The sequence below is a fragment of the Phascolarctos cinereus genome, unplaced genomic scaffold (genome assembly GCF_003287225.1).
Source record: "Phascolarctos cinereus isolate Bilbo 61053 unplaced genomic scaffold, phaCin_HiC Scaffold_4;HRSCAF=312, whole genome shotgun sequence".
Classification (NCBI taxonomy): Eukaryota; Metazoa; Chordata; class Mammalia; order Diprotodontia; family Phascolarctidae; genus Phascolarctos; species Phascolarctos cinereus.
The window spans coordinates 278,969,268-278,984,638 of record NW_027555847.1 but is presented as its reverse complement, the minus strand read 5'-3'; the positions used below and the strand labels follow the sequence as shown (position 1 = coordinate 278,984,638).

Genomic DNA, 15,371 nt, shown 5'->3' with positions numbered 1-15,371 from the left:
CCAAAAATCTCCTTACATAGAGAAGTTTATACTTAATTCAGCATGTTAGCCCCTAAGCTGTTGCTTTAACCTTTGTTTTCCTCTTAACCTTCTTTGTATCTCTTCTGTTCTCTGAAGCGCTTTTCTTTCTTTTTGTTGGGGGGGGGGAAGAGGGCATAGCTATCCTCCCCAATCATCTCATTTTAAAAATTTCTTATGCCACAATAATATTCCATTATATTCATATACCCTAATTTGTTCAGTTATTCTTAAACTGACTGCTACTCCATTCATTACTTTATAGCTGTTTGTTATGACAAAAAGTGCTATAGTAATTTATTACATGTAAGCTTTAAGGGTACTTAACCTAGTCCCCTACTTACATTGGCAGGTTAGGTCCCCAAGAAGTCAGCTGCTACTTGGTCCTTTTGGTTTCCAAGAGTAGGTAGACCTGAGTGGTTGTGGACCATCTTTTTAATGCTGTGTAGCTCATGATACCCACTATCGAACTTCCCACTATGATTATCAGTAGATATCAGTTGGTCAGCCAAATTTAGTTCGGTTTTAGAAAGGCTGTACAGTTGGTATAAAACATTCGCCCAAAAAGTCTGTGACACTCTTTCCTAAAGGTACATAGAGAGTGAAGAGGAAAGTGGGCTTAAGTTTATAGAGGATGTATGATAAAGAGTTCATGCATAGCTCCTGGAAATCCTTTTGTTGGAGCCACCAAGATATTCTGTTTAGTATGGGAGAGCTATTCTTCTCTGCTCTTTATAGAGACTTAAATCAGTTTTCTTCATTCAGTCCATTATATGATTAGCCACCAATACTGACACTGTCATCAGCCATTCTTGGTGATACTGCCAGGATGCCAAGGGAAAAGTCTAAATTCTCTGCACCCTTTGAAGTTCATGAGACTCTTGACCAGTGAAAAGGAGGAGAGATAGAGACCAAAGCTGAGGCCTGGTGCTCTGGTCCTTCCCTACTTTACCCCTAACCCCCGATCAGTTTCTTCTTAAGGATTTGGCTAAAATGCTCTCTCCTCATTGTTGCCAGGCACTTAAATCTCTGATTCCAACTAGCTACATGATTTTACCCATGTCCCAGAAGGCATGACTAAGTCCTTTGGACAATGTGAATAAACTTCCTGTCACCCCTAGGGAGATATCTAGGCTGTATTCAAACTAATGAACAATCAGAATGTATTCTCACCAGATAGATGTATAAGATTATAAGCATCTTATCGCTCACCTTAGGTAGAATAGGTTAATTGTCTAGGCTGACCCTGCCCACCCTTACAATAATGATGACGGTGATGATGATGATGATGATGATGATGATGATGGTGATATTTAACATTTATATAATGCTTTAATGTTTGCAAAGTATTTTGCACCTGTAAGACTTTTCCCTTTTTTATTTTATCTCTTTGGAGTATATGCCTCTATTAGTGGTTTCATTAAGTTGAGTATATATATGATTTAGCAAATTTTAAGATATAGATTGCTTTCTAGGATGGTTGGACCAATTTGTGGTTCGACTAATAGTGTGCATTATTGTGCTTATCTCTTCCACATCCACCCCAGCAATTGTTATTTTCCTTTTCTGTCATCTTTGACATTCTAATGAGTGCACAGTATAACCTCGGTGTTGTTTTAATTTGTATTTCTCTAATAACTAGTGCCTTGGAACACTTTTTATTGGTTATTGAAATCTTTAATATTTTTTCCTTTGAAAACTTTCTTTGACCATTTATTTATTGGAGAATGACTCTTGCAATTATAAATTTAAATCAGACCTTTATCACAGAAATGTGCTGTCCAAACATTCTGAGTTAGTATTACTCCATTGAATTTAACTGCATTGGTTTTGTTTGTGCAAAAACTGTTTAATTTTATTTAAACAAAGTTGTTCATTTTATCTTCTGTAATACTCTCTGTTCCTTGTTGGTCATGAACTTTTTCCCTATCCATAGCTGGGAAACGTATTTACTTCCTCATCAAATTTGTTTATGACATTACCTTTTATATTTAAATCATGTACCCATTTGGCTATTATTGTGGTATATTGTATAAATTTTGGTCTAAACCTAATTACTACCAGATTGCTTTCCAGATTTCCAAGCAACATTTGCCAAATGGAGAATTCTTATTTTGGTAGTGGGAGTCTTTGGGTTTATCAAGCACTATGACAAATGTTTATTTCTGGATCTTATATTCTCATCTTTGCTACTGATCAAATTTCATTGTTTTAAATCTGTACCAAATACTTTTTGGTGAATAGTGTTTGTTTTAGCAAATTTTGGGATTTGGTACTGCTAGGACCCTATTTTCTATGTTTTTCCATGATTTCCCTTGAGATTCTTGACCTTATTGTCTTTCAGATGAATTTCATTATTCTTTTTTTTTTTAAGTTTTGTAATATAATGCTTTTGTTATTTGGTGTGGTACTGAATAATTAACTCAGGTACAATTGTTACTTTTATTCTATTAGCACAACCCAACTATGGGAAATCAAGTATTTTGTAATTGTATTTGCATAGTTTCTGTGCCTTAGAAAGTGGACTACCAAATGTTTTTACATTCTATAGTTACTTTTTAGGGCAGCTAGGTGGTACAGTGGAAAAAGTACTGGGCCTGGAGTAAGGAAGACTGATCTTCCTAAGTTCAAATCTGACCTCAAACACTAATTAGCTGTGGGACCTTGGGCAAGCTACCTGTTTGCCTCAGTCTTCTCATCTATAAAATGATCTGGAGAAGAAAATGGCAAACCACTCCAGTATTTTTGCCAAGAAAATCCCAAATGGGGTCATGAAAAGTTGGACATCACTGAAAAATGTCTGAATAATTACTTTCTGTCTCTTCTTGCTCAGTTGTATTGGGAATATATAGAAAAATATTATGATTATTTTTGTGGGTTTATTTAGTATCCTGCTACTTTCTTAGAGTTGTTATTTTAATCATTTTAGTTGAATCTCTGTAATATCATCTGGAAAAAAGCCATTCTTTTATTTTCTTACTGTGTTTGTTCCTTGATTTCTTTTTCTTGTCAGAGTTACAGCCAGCATTTTAGAAGTATACTGAATAATCATAGTGATACCGAACATTCTTGCTTTACAACTCTGATCTTATTGAAAAGGCCTCTGGTGTTACTGCACTACAGATAATGCTAGCTCTGGGTTTTTAGACAGATACCCATTTATTATTATTATTATTATGGAAAGCCCCATTTGTCCCCTTTAAAAATTTTTTAAAAACAGAAATGAGTGTTATATTTTATGAAAAAGATTTTTTATATATTGATATTGTTTTAGTTAATATTATTATCTGTTATAATTGTGGTTTTCCCAATATTCAGCCAGCCCTACTTTCCTGATATAAATCCACCCAGGTCATAGTATATTCATTTTTTCTATACCTCCTTGTTTATATCTTATTCAATATTTTAGTGTCAGTATTCATTGAGCACATTATTTTCTAGCTTCTTTATTTGTTTTATTTCTCCTGGGTTTAGGTGTAAAAACCATAGTTGTATCATAGAAGTAATTTGGTAGTATTTCTTGTTTTTTTTAGCAGATAGTTTATTTAATACTAGAATTAATTATTCTTTGAATTTTTCCATAGAATTCATTTCTAGATACATGTACTTTTACAGTTTTTCTCTTTGGAAGTTTCTTTATTTCTTCTTCAGTTTCTTTTCCTGAGATTGGGTTATTTAAATTCTCTATTTCCTGTTCTCTTCCTTGAGGCATTTTATGTTTTTATAGGTATTCATCCAGGGGCAGGTAGGCAGTGCAGTGGATAATCATGATGCTGGCCCAGAAGGCAAGAAAACTCATCTTCCTGAGTTCAGATCTGGCCTCAGATACTTACTAGCCCTGTGGCCCTGGGCAAGTCACTTAACCCTGTTTGCCTCAGTTCCTTGGCTGTAACAATGAACTGGAGAAGGAAATGGCAAAATGCTCCAGTCAAGAAAACCCCAAATGGGGTCACAAAGATTCAAACATGATTGAAATGACAGAACAACAATAGCAAAATATTCATCCATTTCATTTATTGATTTTGTTAGCATCTAATGGAGGCACATTTCTCATAGGTCCCCTTATTTCTTTTTCAATTGTTGTGAATTCTTTTTCATTTTTGAGATGAGTAATTTTCTCTCTTTTTTAAAATTAGGTTAGCTAATGGTTAATCTTATTTTATTAGTTTTTAAATAAGCACCTCCTAGTTTTAGCAGTTTTGTGGCTAGCAGGCATTTATTGATTTGTTCTGTTCCAGTTTGTTTTTAGTGTATGCTCTATCCATTGATATGTCTTCTCTCTCTTCTTTTTTTTTTGGTTGAATAAAATGCTTTTAGAAATACACATTTTTCTTAGATTGCATCCAGAAAGTCCTTATATTGTCTCATTTTCATTTTCTTAGGTGACATTTTCTGTTGTTGTTATTATTTTACCTCTGACCCAGTTCTTTAAAAATATTTAATCACCATTGAAGTTTCAATCCTTTTCTTTTTTTTTCCTTTTTGGTAAGGCAATTGGGGTTAAGTTACTTGTCCAGAGTCACACAGCTAATGATTGTTATGTGTCCGAGGCCAGATTTGAACTCAGGTCTTTCTAACACCAAGACTGGAGCTCTACCCACTGTATCACGTAACTGCCTCAATAATTTTTTAATTTAATTTTTTTTTTTGGCTAGGCAATTGGGGTTAAGTGATTTTACACAGCTGGTGTCAAATATCTGAGGCCGGATTTGAACTCAGGTCCTCCTGACTCCAGGGCCAGTGCTCTATCCACTATGCCACCTAGCTGCCCCTTCAATCCCTTTTTTTTCAGAAAGCCCTTTATTATGATTTTTCTTGTATTGTCAGAAAAGAATGTGTTTAATTTTTTTATTTTTCTACATTTGATTATGAAGTTTTCATACCCTGGTTAGTTTTTATACCTGGTTAGTTTTTCTAAAATTGCCATGCACAGTTCAGAAATAAAGATGCTTCTATTCAATAAATACCAGAAGATTATCATAGCTAACTTTTAACTTCTTTCTTGTTTTTCTTTTTGTTAGATTTGTCTAAGTCTGATGGGGCCACATTGAGGTCCTTCTCATAGTCTTGCTTTCAATTTCTCCCCATTATTCTGTTCGATTTTCCTTTAAATACTTAGGTTTCATACCATTTGGCACGTGTGTATAGGTATATGTAAACATTATTGGTATTATTCCGTTGTCCTGGATGGCCTTTTCAGTCTCCTTGGTTCTTGTTGCCACCTTCCACATCTTTGGATGTCTCTGTGCCCAATGTGCTGTCATCTGTGGGTGGCTATCTCCAGTCGGAGTATTGCAATAATCTTTTTTTTTTTTCATTGTCTTTCAACTGCCACTGTGTAACTATCTATTCTGGGTCCTCCTGTGGGTTTCTCTCTTCTCGCTCCAGCCCTGACTCCTGCCAGGTTTTCCTGATCTAGGCCCTGCTGCAGGTGTCTAGCCTCATTCACCTTAGCTAGAGAGGACTTCTCTTGGACACTTCCTCCAATGCTTCCGGCTTCTGACTGGCTTTTGTGCTGTCCTGGGCCAAATGAAGGAGCTTGTTGATATTTATCTTTGTGTTTCTTGATCATTATTTAATCTGTTATCTTCTTTTAGATCCATGCTAGATTATAATGTTGAAATATGCTCCTTGCTCTAATTAATGGACAAATCATGTTTCTAGCTCCATTATATCTGTTACATCTAACCCCTTCTCTCTATTCTCCCATCCACCTACTTTAGTTGAAGCCCTCATAACCTTTTGGCTGTGTTATTGAAATGACTTCCTAATTGGTCTCCCTGCCTCAAATCTCTCTCTACATTGTTGCCAAAGTGATTTTCTTTAAATACATGTCAGACAATGTTACTACCCTATTTAGTAAACTTTGGTGACTCTGTATTGCTTCTAGGACCAAATATGAACTGCATAACTTTTTTTTTAAGGCAGTTGGGGTTAAGTGACTTGCCCAGGGTCACACAACTAGTAAGTGTCTGAGACTGGATTTGAACTCGGGTCCTGCTGACTCCAGGGCTGTTGTTCTGTGCACTGCGCCACCAGCTGCCCCCTGCATAACTTTTAAAGGCCTTTACAGACTAGACCCAACCTATCTTTCCTGACTCATTGTTCTAAACCTCTCCCTCACCTCACAGTGTAGTCAGTTTCTAAATCTTATCTTCTACCTCTACAATATCTCCTGCTTCTGGCTCCTTGCCTCAAGCCTTCCCCACTGAAGTCCATCCTGCACATTGCTACAAGTAGCCAAATAGAAAAGATAGAAGTGCCTGAAAAACCACAGTCAGGATTCCCAACAAGGCTTGGCGGCAGCTAATGTAAAGGTAAGAAAATCTACCAGCGTAGTTCTGGTCATGTCACTCCTTTCCTCAAGGATCTCCAGTGGCTCCCTCTTGCCTGTAAGATAAAATAGAAACCCCTTTATGTAGTCTTTAAATGTCTGTATAACTAGGCCTGACCTTATCTTCCACATTATTCCTCTTCCCACATGCTGGAATTCAGCCAAACTGGCCTTCTGTATGCTTCTCACACTCGACACACTATTTTCAGTCTCAGTGTCTTTGCTGTCACTGTCCTTCACAATTGGGATGCTCTTTCCTCACTTCTATCTTACAGGATCTTCACTCTTCAAAACTCAGCCCTGGCACCATTATTTTACATGAATCCTTTTCTATTCCACTCAAATACCAGACCTCCTCCCCAAAAACTTTATTTCTTGACTTTGTGATAATTTTATTCATAATTATTTTCTATGTACTTTGTATGTTGTTGTCACCTCCATTAATGTAAGGTCTTTGAACATAATGTTGTTTCATTCTTTATAATTGTATCCCCTGGGTGTCTGTGTGTCTGTCTGTCTGTCTGTCTGAATTGGACTCCTTTATGAAGTTTAAAACTACCTTCTTAACTGGAAGTCAGAGTGATAATTTTTCAAAAATGAAAAACTTACTTGATCAGATCATTGAAGTCATAGAGATAGATAAAATTTCTTTATGTAGGGTTAAGAGCTTTGTAGTCATTGCAACTATTGCAGTTACTTAAAACGATATATATATTTTTTCTAATTTATTCCTCTTGTAATAAGACTTATCCTTAGAGGTTTTCAGTTGTGGTCATTATGTTTTATTTTAATCATCAGAAATTTTAAAATTAATCTTTCTAATTTATAATGTAATATATCAACCATCCATTTACTATTTATAGCAGATTGTTTAGTTTGGAAATAGGATCAAGAGGTCCTTACTTTTCAACTCTTTCTCCTTTATTTTATTTATCTCATTAGTTAAGAAACCTTTCCAGTTTGGATTTACGTCACATCACTGAACTGGATAATGAAACTGTGATGGAAATAGTCAAGAGGTGCAAAAATCTTAGCTCCCTCAATCTCTGCCTGAACTGGATCATTAATGACAGGTAACCATTTTAACATCTTAAAACCAGTTTACTGTAGAAAACATAGTTGACCTTATATGCTTAGCATAAATTATCAGTGATATAACAGCTTCACAGAAAATTTTAAATTGTAATAGTATTTCAACAATTTATTATACTCTGGTGTTACATTTTTGAACATCCATCATGTTGTATTATTTTGTTATGTCTTGAAAAGGTTATAATATTTCAAAATTATTTGCAGAGTACTGTACTGTCAACATCTGCCCCATAAGTAAACCAGAGGCTGGTCATTTGTTACAGGATCAGTGTTCTTAGATCTTAAGTAAGCTGATTGTACTATACAGACTTGTTATGGAGAAACTGTGATAGAGTGATTCAGAAAAAGTGATGCAAATGCTCATGTGTATTTTCTTATGCTTCTTCAAGTGGTTTTTCTTTTGTTCCTTCGACAACTGTAATTTTTTTGGAAAATGAAAAACAAATGAAAAGACAGTGGCATGCCTAGGAGAAAATATGTGAAATGGGAAAAATTTCCCAAAAAACAATACAACAGTAGAGCAAAGTGAGGAGCTAAGTCTGACCCAAGTTTGTGGAAAACAAACAAATCTTTAAAGTAAATGTTTATAACCAAACAGCCTTATACAAATCAACAGGCTCTATAAGCAGGCTTAGGAATTAAAGATTTGCTGATGTTCTAGCTAATATTCAGAATTTCTTCAGGAAACAAAATTTTGAAACCTTTCCCCCTTGAAAATGATGAAATGCTATTCAAACTAAAATTAAGACACATTTAAATGGAATAGTGACACTGTTTTCAGAAATAACCTCTTGATTACTAAGGTCTTTTAAATGTCAGAAAACTCAGGAGGCTGATTGAGTACCCCTTAAAAACAAGATCCTCCTTGATTTTACTTCTTAAATTAACTGCATAAATAAAATAGAGATTATATTTTTGTTCATTGTGATACATTCAGATTTTATTCTGTCCAGCTGAATTGTGTATATAGGTGAGATAGGTGTAGATAAAGAGCCAGCTTTGAATTTAAGGAAGAGGAAAGAGACCTGAAGGTCTTCAAGTCTTGCCTTTGACTTTAAAGCACAATATAATAGCTGCACGACCATAGTCAAGTCACTTAACTGTTAGACACACCACAAGGTACTCATACGAATGAAATCTCATCTCTGGACCAAAAAAATCCCAAATAAAATTTATTTGTTGAAGTATTGTTGAAGTTGCCTTGTGTACTCATTTAAATTCTAAACATTTCATTGTAGCAAGTAAAATATAATAATTTCAAATAATTTGAATCTGAAGTTCCTAAGCAAGATTATTTTAATACAGGATTAAATAAAAAATACAGGTATTAGAAGTCCTGTGCTTTACGATGACATTGTTGAAAATGATAGGAATAAACTATAAATTATTAAAGAAATATTAGTATTATTATTATTAATATTAGCATATTAGTAGTGATTTGGTATGTAAGGAGAATATTGTTCTATAAAAATGAATAAGATACTTTCTTACCTATGGGTTTCATATATTTAAAAATGTTCTTGTGTGTTATACTCACAGATTGAGTGTAAGAGTTGAAGAGGTCTTAGTTTATTTTTAAATAGTATTTTAGGGAAATAAAATCATACATTCAATTGCTGAAACGGTCATAGCTGACTAACTGACAAATAAAATAATAGTTAGACCCCACTCTGACTTTGATTTCTACTTTGGCCTAAATCATATCATTGATGCTATTTTAATGGTTTTTCCTACTTAATTATATTGGCCTTTTGTTGATTGATCAGAAATTTATGTGCCATAGGGATTTATTTGCAGGAACTAAAGTGAGTTTATCTTAATGTTTTTAATGGAGAAGTTTGGATTAATTGAGAAAATATGCATTTTAATGAATTTGAATCATACGGGTTTAAAAGGCAGTCTCCTTTAGGTTTAATTACACTACTTATTATGTGTTCTGTAAAAGAACTTTCAAACAATAAAACCCACTTCTCAGTATCATTTAGATTACTCATCTCATTGTTCTTGCTATATTGTATAACTAGGTTAAATAATATTTTAATTATGCTGGCATAAATCTGGGACATTTCATCAGGCTTAATTATAATTTTAGCACTTAACTCAGATTGGTTGGTAACCTTTTATATAGAGGGCATAGAATGTGAATATATTTAGTCTGTCAGTTAGCCTGTCTACATGTTCATTGTTAGTATCAATTAGTAAATCAATAATTTATTGAGCTCCTACTATTTCCATAGTATTATTCTAAGAGTAATATTTTCAAAAAATTTCTGTTGTCTCAGAACTTCAGATCTGTCTGGGAAATAATAAATAGCAGTACTAGACTGTTATTAACTCCTAAATTATGTGATCTGGCTTCACAATAGTCTAATAAGTATTAATGTTGTTAAGAAAAACATTGGTAGATCAATTAGGGCTGAAGTCAGGAAAGACTTTCTGAACGATGTAAAACTTGCCCTTGAAGGATATACAGGACTTGATTCAACAACAAAGAGGATGAATCCATCTAGAAAAAAGACCAAGGGAAGTAAATGGGGATAATGTAGGAAAAGAACAAAGATTAGAGGGAAACAGTATAAGCGGTATGGGGTCAGATTTCTACTTGCTGTCTTGGTTAGGCATGTAAGCAAATTTTTTTTAGAATAAATGTCAGTGTTTGCTCAAAAGAAGAGCCCTCCTTTTTTGTTGGAAAATCTTAGGGAGAAAAAACCCCCCACCACATAGCTTATCTTTATCACAAAGTATTCATAAGAATAGTGTACTCGGTACTGAAAAATATAATTTGTACTTTATATGGACAATGAGTCAAAATTTATTCTTTCTTTGAGATTTTTTGTTGTTGTCTTGACCTGTAACTTGAGTGTAGGAATGTTTCTTTTCCTTTTTTTTTTTTTTTACATCCCCAAGGCTTTTAGTGCAATGCTTGCCACATTGTATTCGGTTAATAAATGCTTGTTGATTGATTGATAGGAACTCCCAGTGGGAAACTTCCTCTGCTCATGCATATGGGCAACTATTCTGCAACCTATCAATTTGGAGAGTTGCCCTGGGCGCTGAGAGGCTTATCCAGAGGTATATAGTCAGAGTCAGAGGTGGGACATCTGAACTCAAGGTCATTTTGACTCCAAGTCTCATCTTCTTTCTGAAATGACCTATCGTATATGAGATGTTCTCCTATATATAATAAAAACTTAGTTTTTCATTTCTCTGTATTTATTTCTTTGTAAAATGAGAACTATAATGCCTTAGTGTTACTATTTTTTAGAAACATTGTGATCATTTCAATAATATCTGAAGCCTTTAATAGAACTGATTGTGTTTAATGAAGAATTTTTGGTTTATATAGAATATTTGTCATATCTTTCTATATTTAGGTTTTGGAATTATTTATGAAAAAGAAAAAATACTTCATACATATTCATATTTCTAGCAATTAAAAAAACAATTAGTTAATTAGTTCCCATTTATGCTGATGTTGCAAAGACTCATTTTAATTATAATCCATTTTAAACGAAATGTTCAGCTTTTATTGGAGCTATTGGTGCCTATAAACACTGGAGCTGTCTTTGAATTTCGTATCTTCCATTTCACAGTCAGGAATACAAGCTCAGTTACCACTTCCATATACTTACATTTGCAAGGTGCAGGATATTAAATAAATCAATAGCTCTCAATTATAGCAATTATTCCTGATTCAGAAATTCTTATTTCCTTCTGTGTCTGTTTTGCCATTTGTTATAAGCTTGAGATTTGTCATTTCTTGGTGAAAAAGGAATTATCTTGACATGAAACAATCTTAATTTTGTTATTGTTTTTAGTTGTCAGTGTTTAAGATGAGAGATACCTTGACATTGTGGATAGAGCTGTCCTAAGGGTCAGACAGATGTTAGTTTAAGCCTTGCTTCTGACATATACTGACTGGATGAACTTGAACAAGTCACTGTAACCTCTCAGTACCCTTTTCAACTCTACAAGACTTTGAAGTTACAGAACAGCTGCCCATCTGCATTGATAGAAAAAGTACCACTGGTAACATCACTGGTCCAAACATAAAAAGGGAGATCTTAGTATCACAGTATCATGGATTTAGAACTGGAAGGGAACTTAGAGGCTATCAAATCCAACTCCCTACATTTTAGAGATGATACTGAAGTCCAATAATGTAATGTGTTTTTTTCCCCTAAAATAACATAGGTTATATAAAACAGAGAAAGGATTTTAATCATCTGACTCCAGAGCTATTGCTTTTTCCATTCTGCCATAATATATACCTTTGGCTCTTATCACAGTTTTTGTCTTTTACTCTTTTTAAACTTTAGATTTTGAGTTTGTATTTTTTGACAGGCATTACATTATTATTTTTAAAGTACTTTTGGACATTTTCAGCACCACCCCTCAACTGATCTCTCTGCAACTGAGACATGCTGTTCTTTATCTTCCTTTTTGTTTTCTGTTTTTTGTTTAGAGAGTTAAACAGCAAAGACATTTTGTGTATTCGGAGATACAGTCTAGTCACTTGACATTTACCATTGCTCTGAACACAAAATCTAAGTCTTTGGTTTGTGAGAAGAAGATGCTGACTACTTCTATCAATAATCTAAATTAAACATCTGGTTGTTATGTCTTCTTCATTATCTGATCCATGGATTGTTGAAATGCTTATTTATATTTGGTTCTGGTTAAAAAAAAATCTCTCCATGTAGAGTTGGGTCACTAGGGAATCTGAAAGCACTGGCTGTTCTGGTTACAAAAGAATGATATTTTAAAGAGAATTGTTCTGTGCATCTTCACATATTAACACTTTCTTTGGCTCTTTTGTTCCTTTCAGAAAGGAAAGGAAACTTTCATAATAAATCTTAGCCAAAACTATTGCCTGCTTTTTATATGTGATGGAGTTTATTTTTCCATTTTAAATTTGCTTTCAAATGGGTTAATTACTTTTTCTTCTTAAATATTTTAAATTATCTCTGTGACCTTTTTTTCAATCTTCAATCTGTAGGAGCCACTGTCAGATGTATGTATGTTCCTTTAATGGGCAGTTGCCACTGTTTATGTGGGAATTAGTTCACAGAGGGACATTAAAAGAGAAGTGAAGTTTCCTATTCCTTAGATGCTCATAAACTAAATTTTCCTTGTTATTTAAATTACAGATTTAAATAGTGGCAAGGAATTTCAAAGGGTAGTTAGTCCAAGCCTCTCATTTTACAGATGAGAAAACTGAGGCCCAGGGAATTGGGGTGATTATTCAAGGGGCACAGAGGTAGTGATCATCAGTCAGTAAACAGGCATTGTTTGTGCCCTTGCTATACGACATGTAAATATGTAGATATATACAAGATCTATACAGAGTAGATAGAAGGAAATATGAGATAGGAAAACAGTAGCAGCTGGGGTGGGCAGGAATGAAGGGAGAGAGACCCAAACAGGCCTCATGCTGAAAGTGGAATTTGATCTGAGTCTTGAAGGAAGCCAGAGAACCAGAAATGCGAAGGGGAGGCTATAGAATCCTCCAGGGTGGGGGACATTTAGTGCAAAGGCACAGACTGTGAAATGGAAGGGCTAGTAGTCAAGTATTACTGTTTCGTAGAGTACGACGAGGGGCATAAAGCATAAAAAGACAAAAGGTAGAAGAGAGATTTAAATGACCAATAGGAAAGTTTCCTGTAAGTAACTCATTAAACAGAGGTATGTGTGAGGGTGTGGTGGGGAATAGGATTGGAAACATGATCAGACTTAAGCTTTAGAAGAATTGCCTTAGTAGAGCAGAGGAGGGAGGGGAGTTTGGAGAGACTTTAAGGCAGGTAGACCAATTAGAAGGCTATGATAATTGTCTAGGTGAGTGGTAATAACAAGGTAAACTAGGATTGGAGCTGTGCAAGTGGAGAGAAGGAGACATAGAGATTTGAACCCAGGTCCTCTAATTCAAGGATTGATCCACACTTTGTGGCATCTCAGTTTCAGAGGCTGCATTGAGTGTACAATCATTTGCAAACAAAAAATCATGCACCAACTCTCCCTCCACTTCAGTCTTAGCTCGTAGCCTTTTCAAGCTAAATAATTTACTGGCAGTGCAGTAGCTAACCTTAATGCTGTTTTCATCCTCATTGAAGGCATCTGATAACATCACTAAAAACATCATGCTAAGAATAAAAAGCATGAGAGCAAGCACACAGCCTTGCTTCACCCCATTGGTGCCTGAGAAAGCATCCATTAACCAGAGCTTGTGCAAGCATGCCATCATGAAACAGGCAACCAAATTTCACCATGATATTCAATAGGTCCTAATTACTGACAGTAGCAAAGATTGGGAGCCTGCATGGCCTGAAGGATGGTGGTACCCCCTGCAGTATTAGAGATGTTTGGAAGAAGATAAGATTTTAGGAGAGAGATAACAAATTCAGTTTTGGACATGTTGAATTTATGATGTCTATGGGACATCTAGTTCAAGATGTCCAATAGGCAATTGGATGTCAGGAGAAAGGTTAGGACTTGATAATTAGATTTAAGAATCATCAGTGTAGAGATGATAATTGAGTTCATGGAAACTGATGTGGTCACCATGCAAAATATTATAGAGGGAAAAAAGAGGACGGCACATGCCAGAACTCTAGGGCTTACCCACCATTAGCAAGCTGGATGATGATCCAGCAAAAGAGACTCTGGAGATATAGGTAGGAGGAGAACCAGGATAGAATACTGTCATGTAAACCTAGAGAGGAGAATATTAAGGAGGAGAGGGTAGTGACAGTGTCAGAGTCTGCAGAGAGGTCAAGTAGAATGAGGATTGAGAGAAGGCCTTTTTTTTTTTTTGGCAATTAAGAGATCATTTGTAACTAGAAAGAGCTGTTTCAGATGAATAATGAGTTCAGAAGCCACATTGTAAAGAGTCCAAAAGAGACTGGCTGGAAAGAAATAGAGGCATCAATTGTTAGACAGTCTTCTCAGGGAGTTTAGGTGTGAAAGGGAGGAGAGATCGAAGACTATAGCTAGTGAAGATGGATGAATCAAATGAAGATTTTTTTAAGATGGAAGAGACATGGCCACATTTCTCGGCAATAGGGAAGGAGCTGCTAGTTAGACTGAAGATTACAAGGGGTGGAGAATATGGAGAGATGTCTGCTGGAGAAGATGAAATGGGATGAGTTCACTTGTGCATGTAGAGAGGTTTCCTTGTCTCATTATGTGAGATAGGGATGAAGGTGGAGACAGTGGGGCAAAACCTCTGAGTAATGTGAGATGGAGAGGAGAGGGAAGTTTCTGTGAATGTTTTCTCAGTGTTTTCAATGAAATGTGGTTCTCAGTTGAGACTGGAGGGGAAGGGATCTTTGAGGTGGATTGAAATGGTTTGGAAAAGGTGTTGTGGCAAGTAGGACAGTGATTCAATTAAGGAAATATAAAAGGATTACCTTGCATCAATAAAGGCTCAGTTGTGATTATGTAGCATGAAATTGTAATTTTGTGATTTTTTCCCATCTTCTTTCAATATCATGGGAGTAAGAGTAAAAGCAGTAGATGGTTAGGAGTGATCCAAGGCTGAGGCTTGGAAGAGCAAGACTGGTATTGGGATAAGGGGGCAAGGGACCAGAGAGAAGATGATAGCATAAAGTTGAACTGGTTCACCAGGGGGTCAAGATGGGGAAGGGAGGAGAACGAAGCCAATACAGGGGTGATGTATTGGAAAAGAATTGAGAGGTTAAGGGATTTGAGGTCACAGTGAGGGTGAAGAACAGGTTTTAAGGTTGTAAGGCAGAGGGAGAACTGGAGTGACAACAAATTGTGATCAAATATGGGTCTTTGAGAGTTCATGAACGTGGAAGTAGTACATTTTTGAATGGTGCCAGGATCAAGAATATGGACATCTCTGTGTATAGCTGAGGTAGGGTGAAGGAGTAGGTTGTAGGAAATGAGCAAGTTGAGGAACAGGGAG

At 35.5% G+C, this 15,371-nt stretch overlaps 1 protein-coding gene across 3 annotated transcripts in view; it reads left to right on the top strand.

Annotated features, from left to right (window-relative positions):
• The window catches only part of FBXL17 (F-box and leucine rich repeat protein 17), a 513,353-nt gene that overhangs the window by 158,927 nt on the left and 339,055 nt on the right, over window positions 1-15,371 (top strand). For all 3 annotated transcript variants that reach the window (XM_020968827.2, XM_020968828.2, XM_078153081.1), the window contains exon 6: window positions 7,295-7,425. In XM_020968827.2, the coding sequence (XP_020824486.1) occupies window positions 7,295-7,425 (131 nt within the window). The remainder of the gene's footprint in view (window positions 1-7,294; window positions 7,426-15,371) is intronic.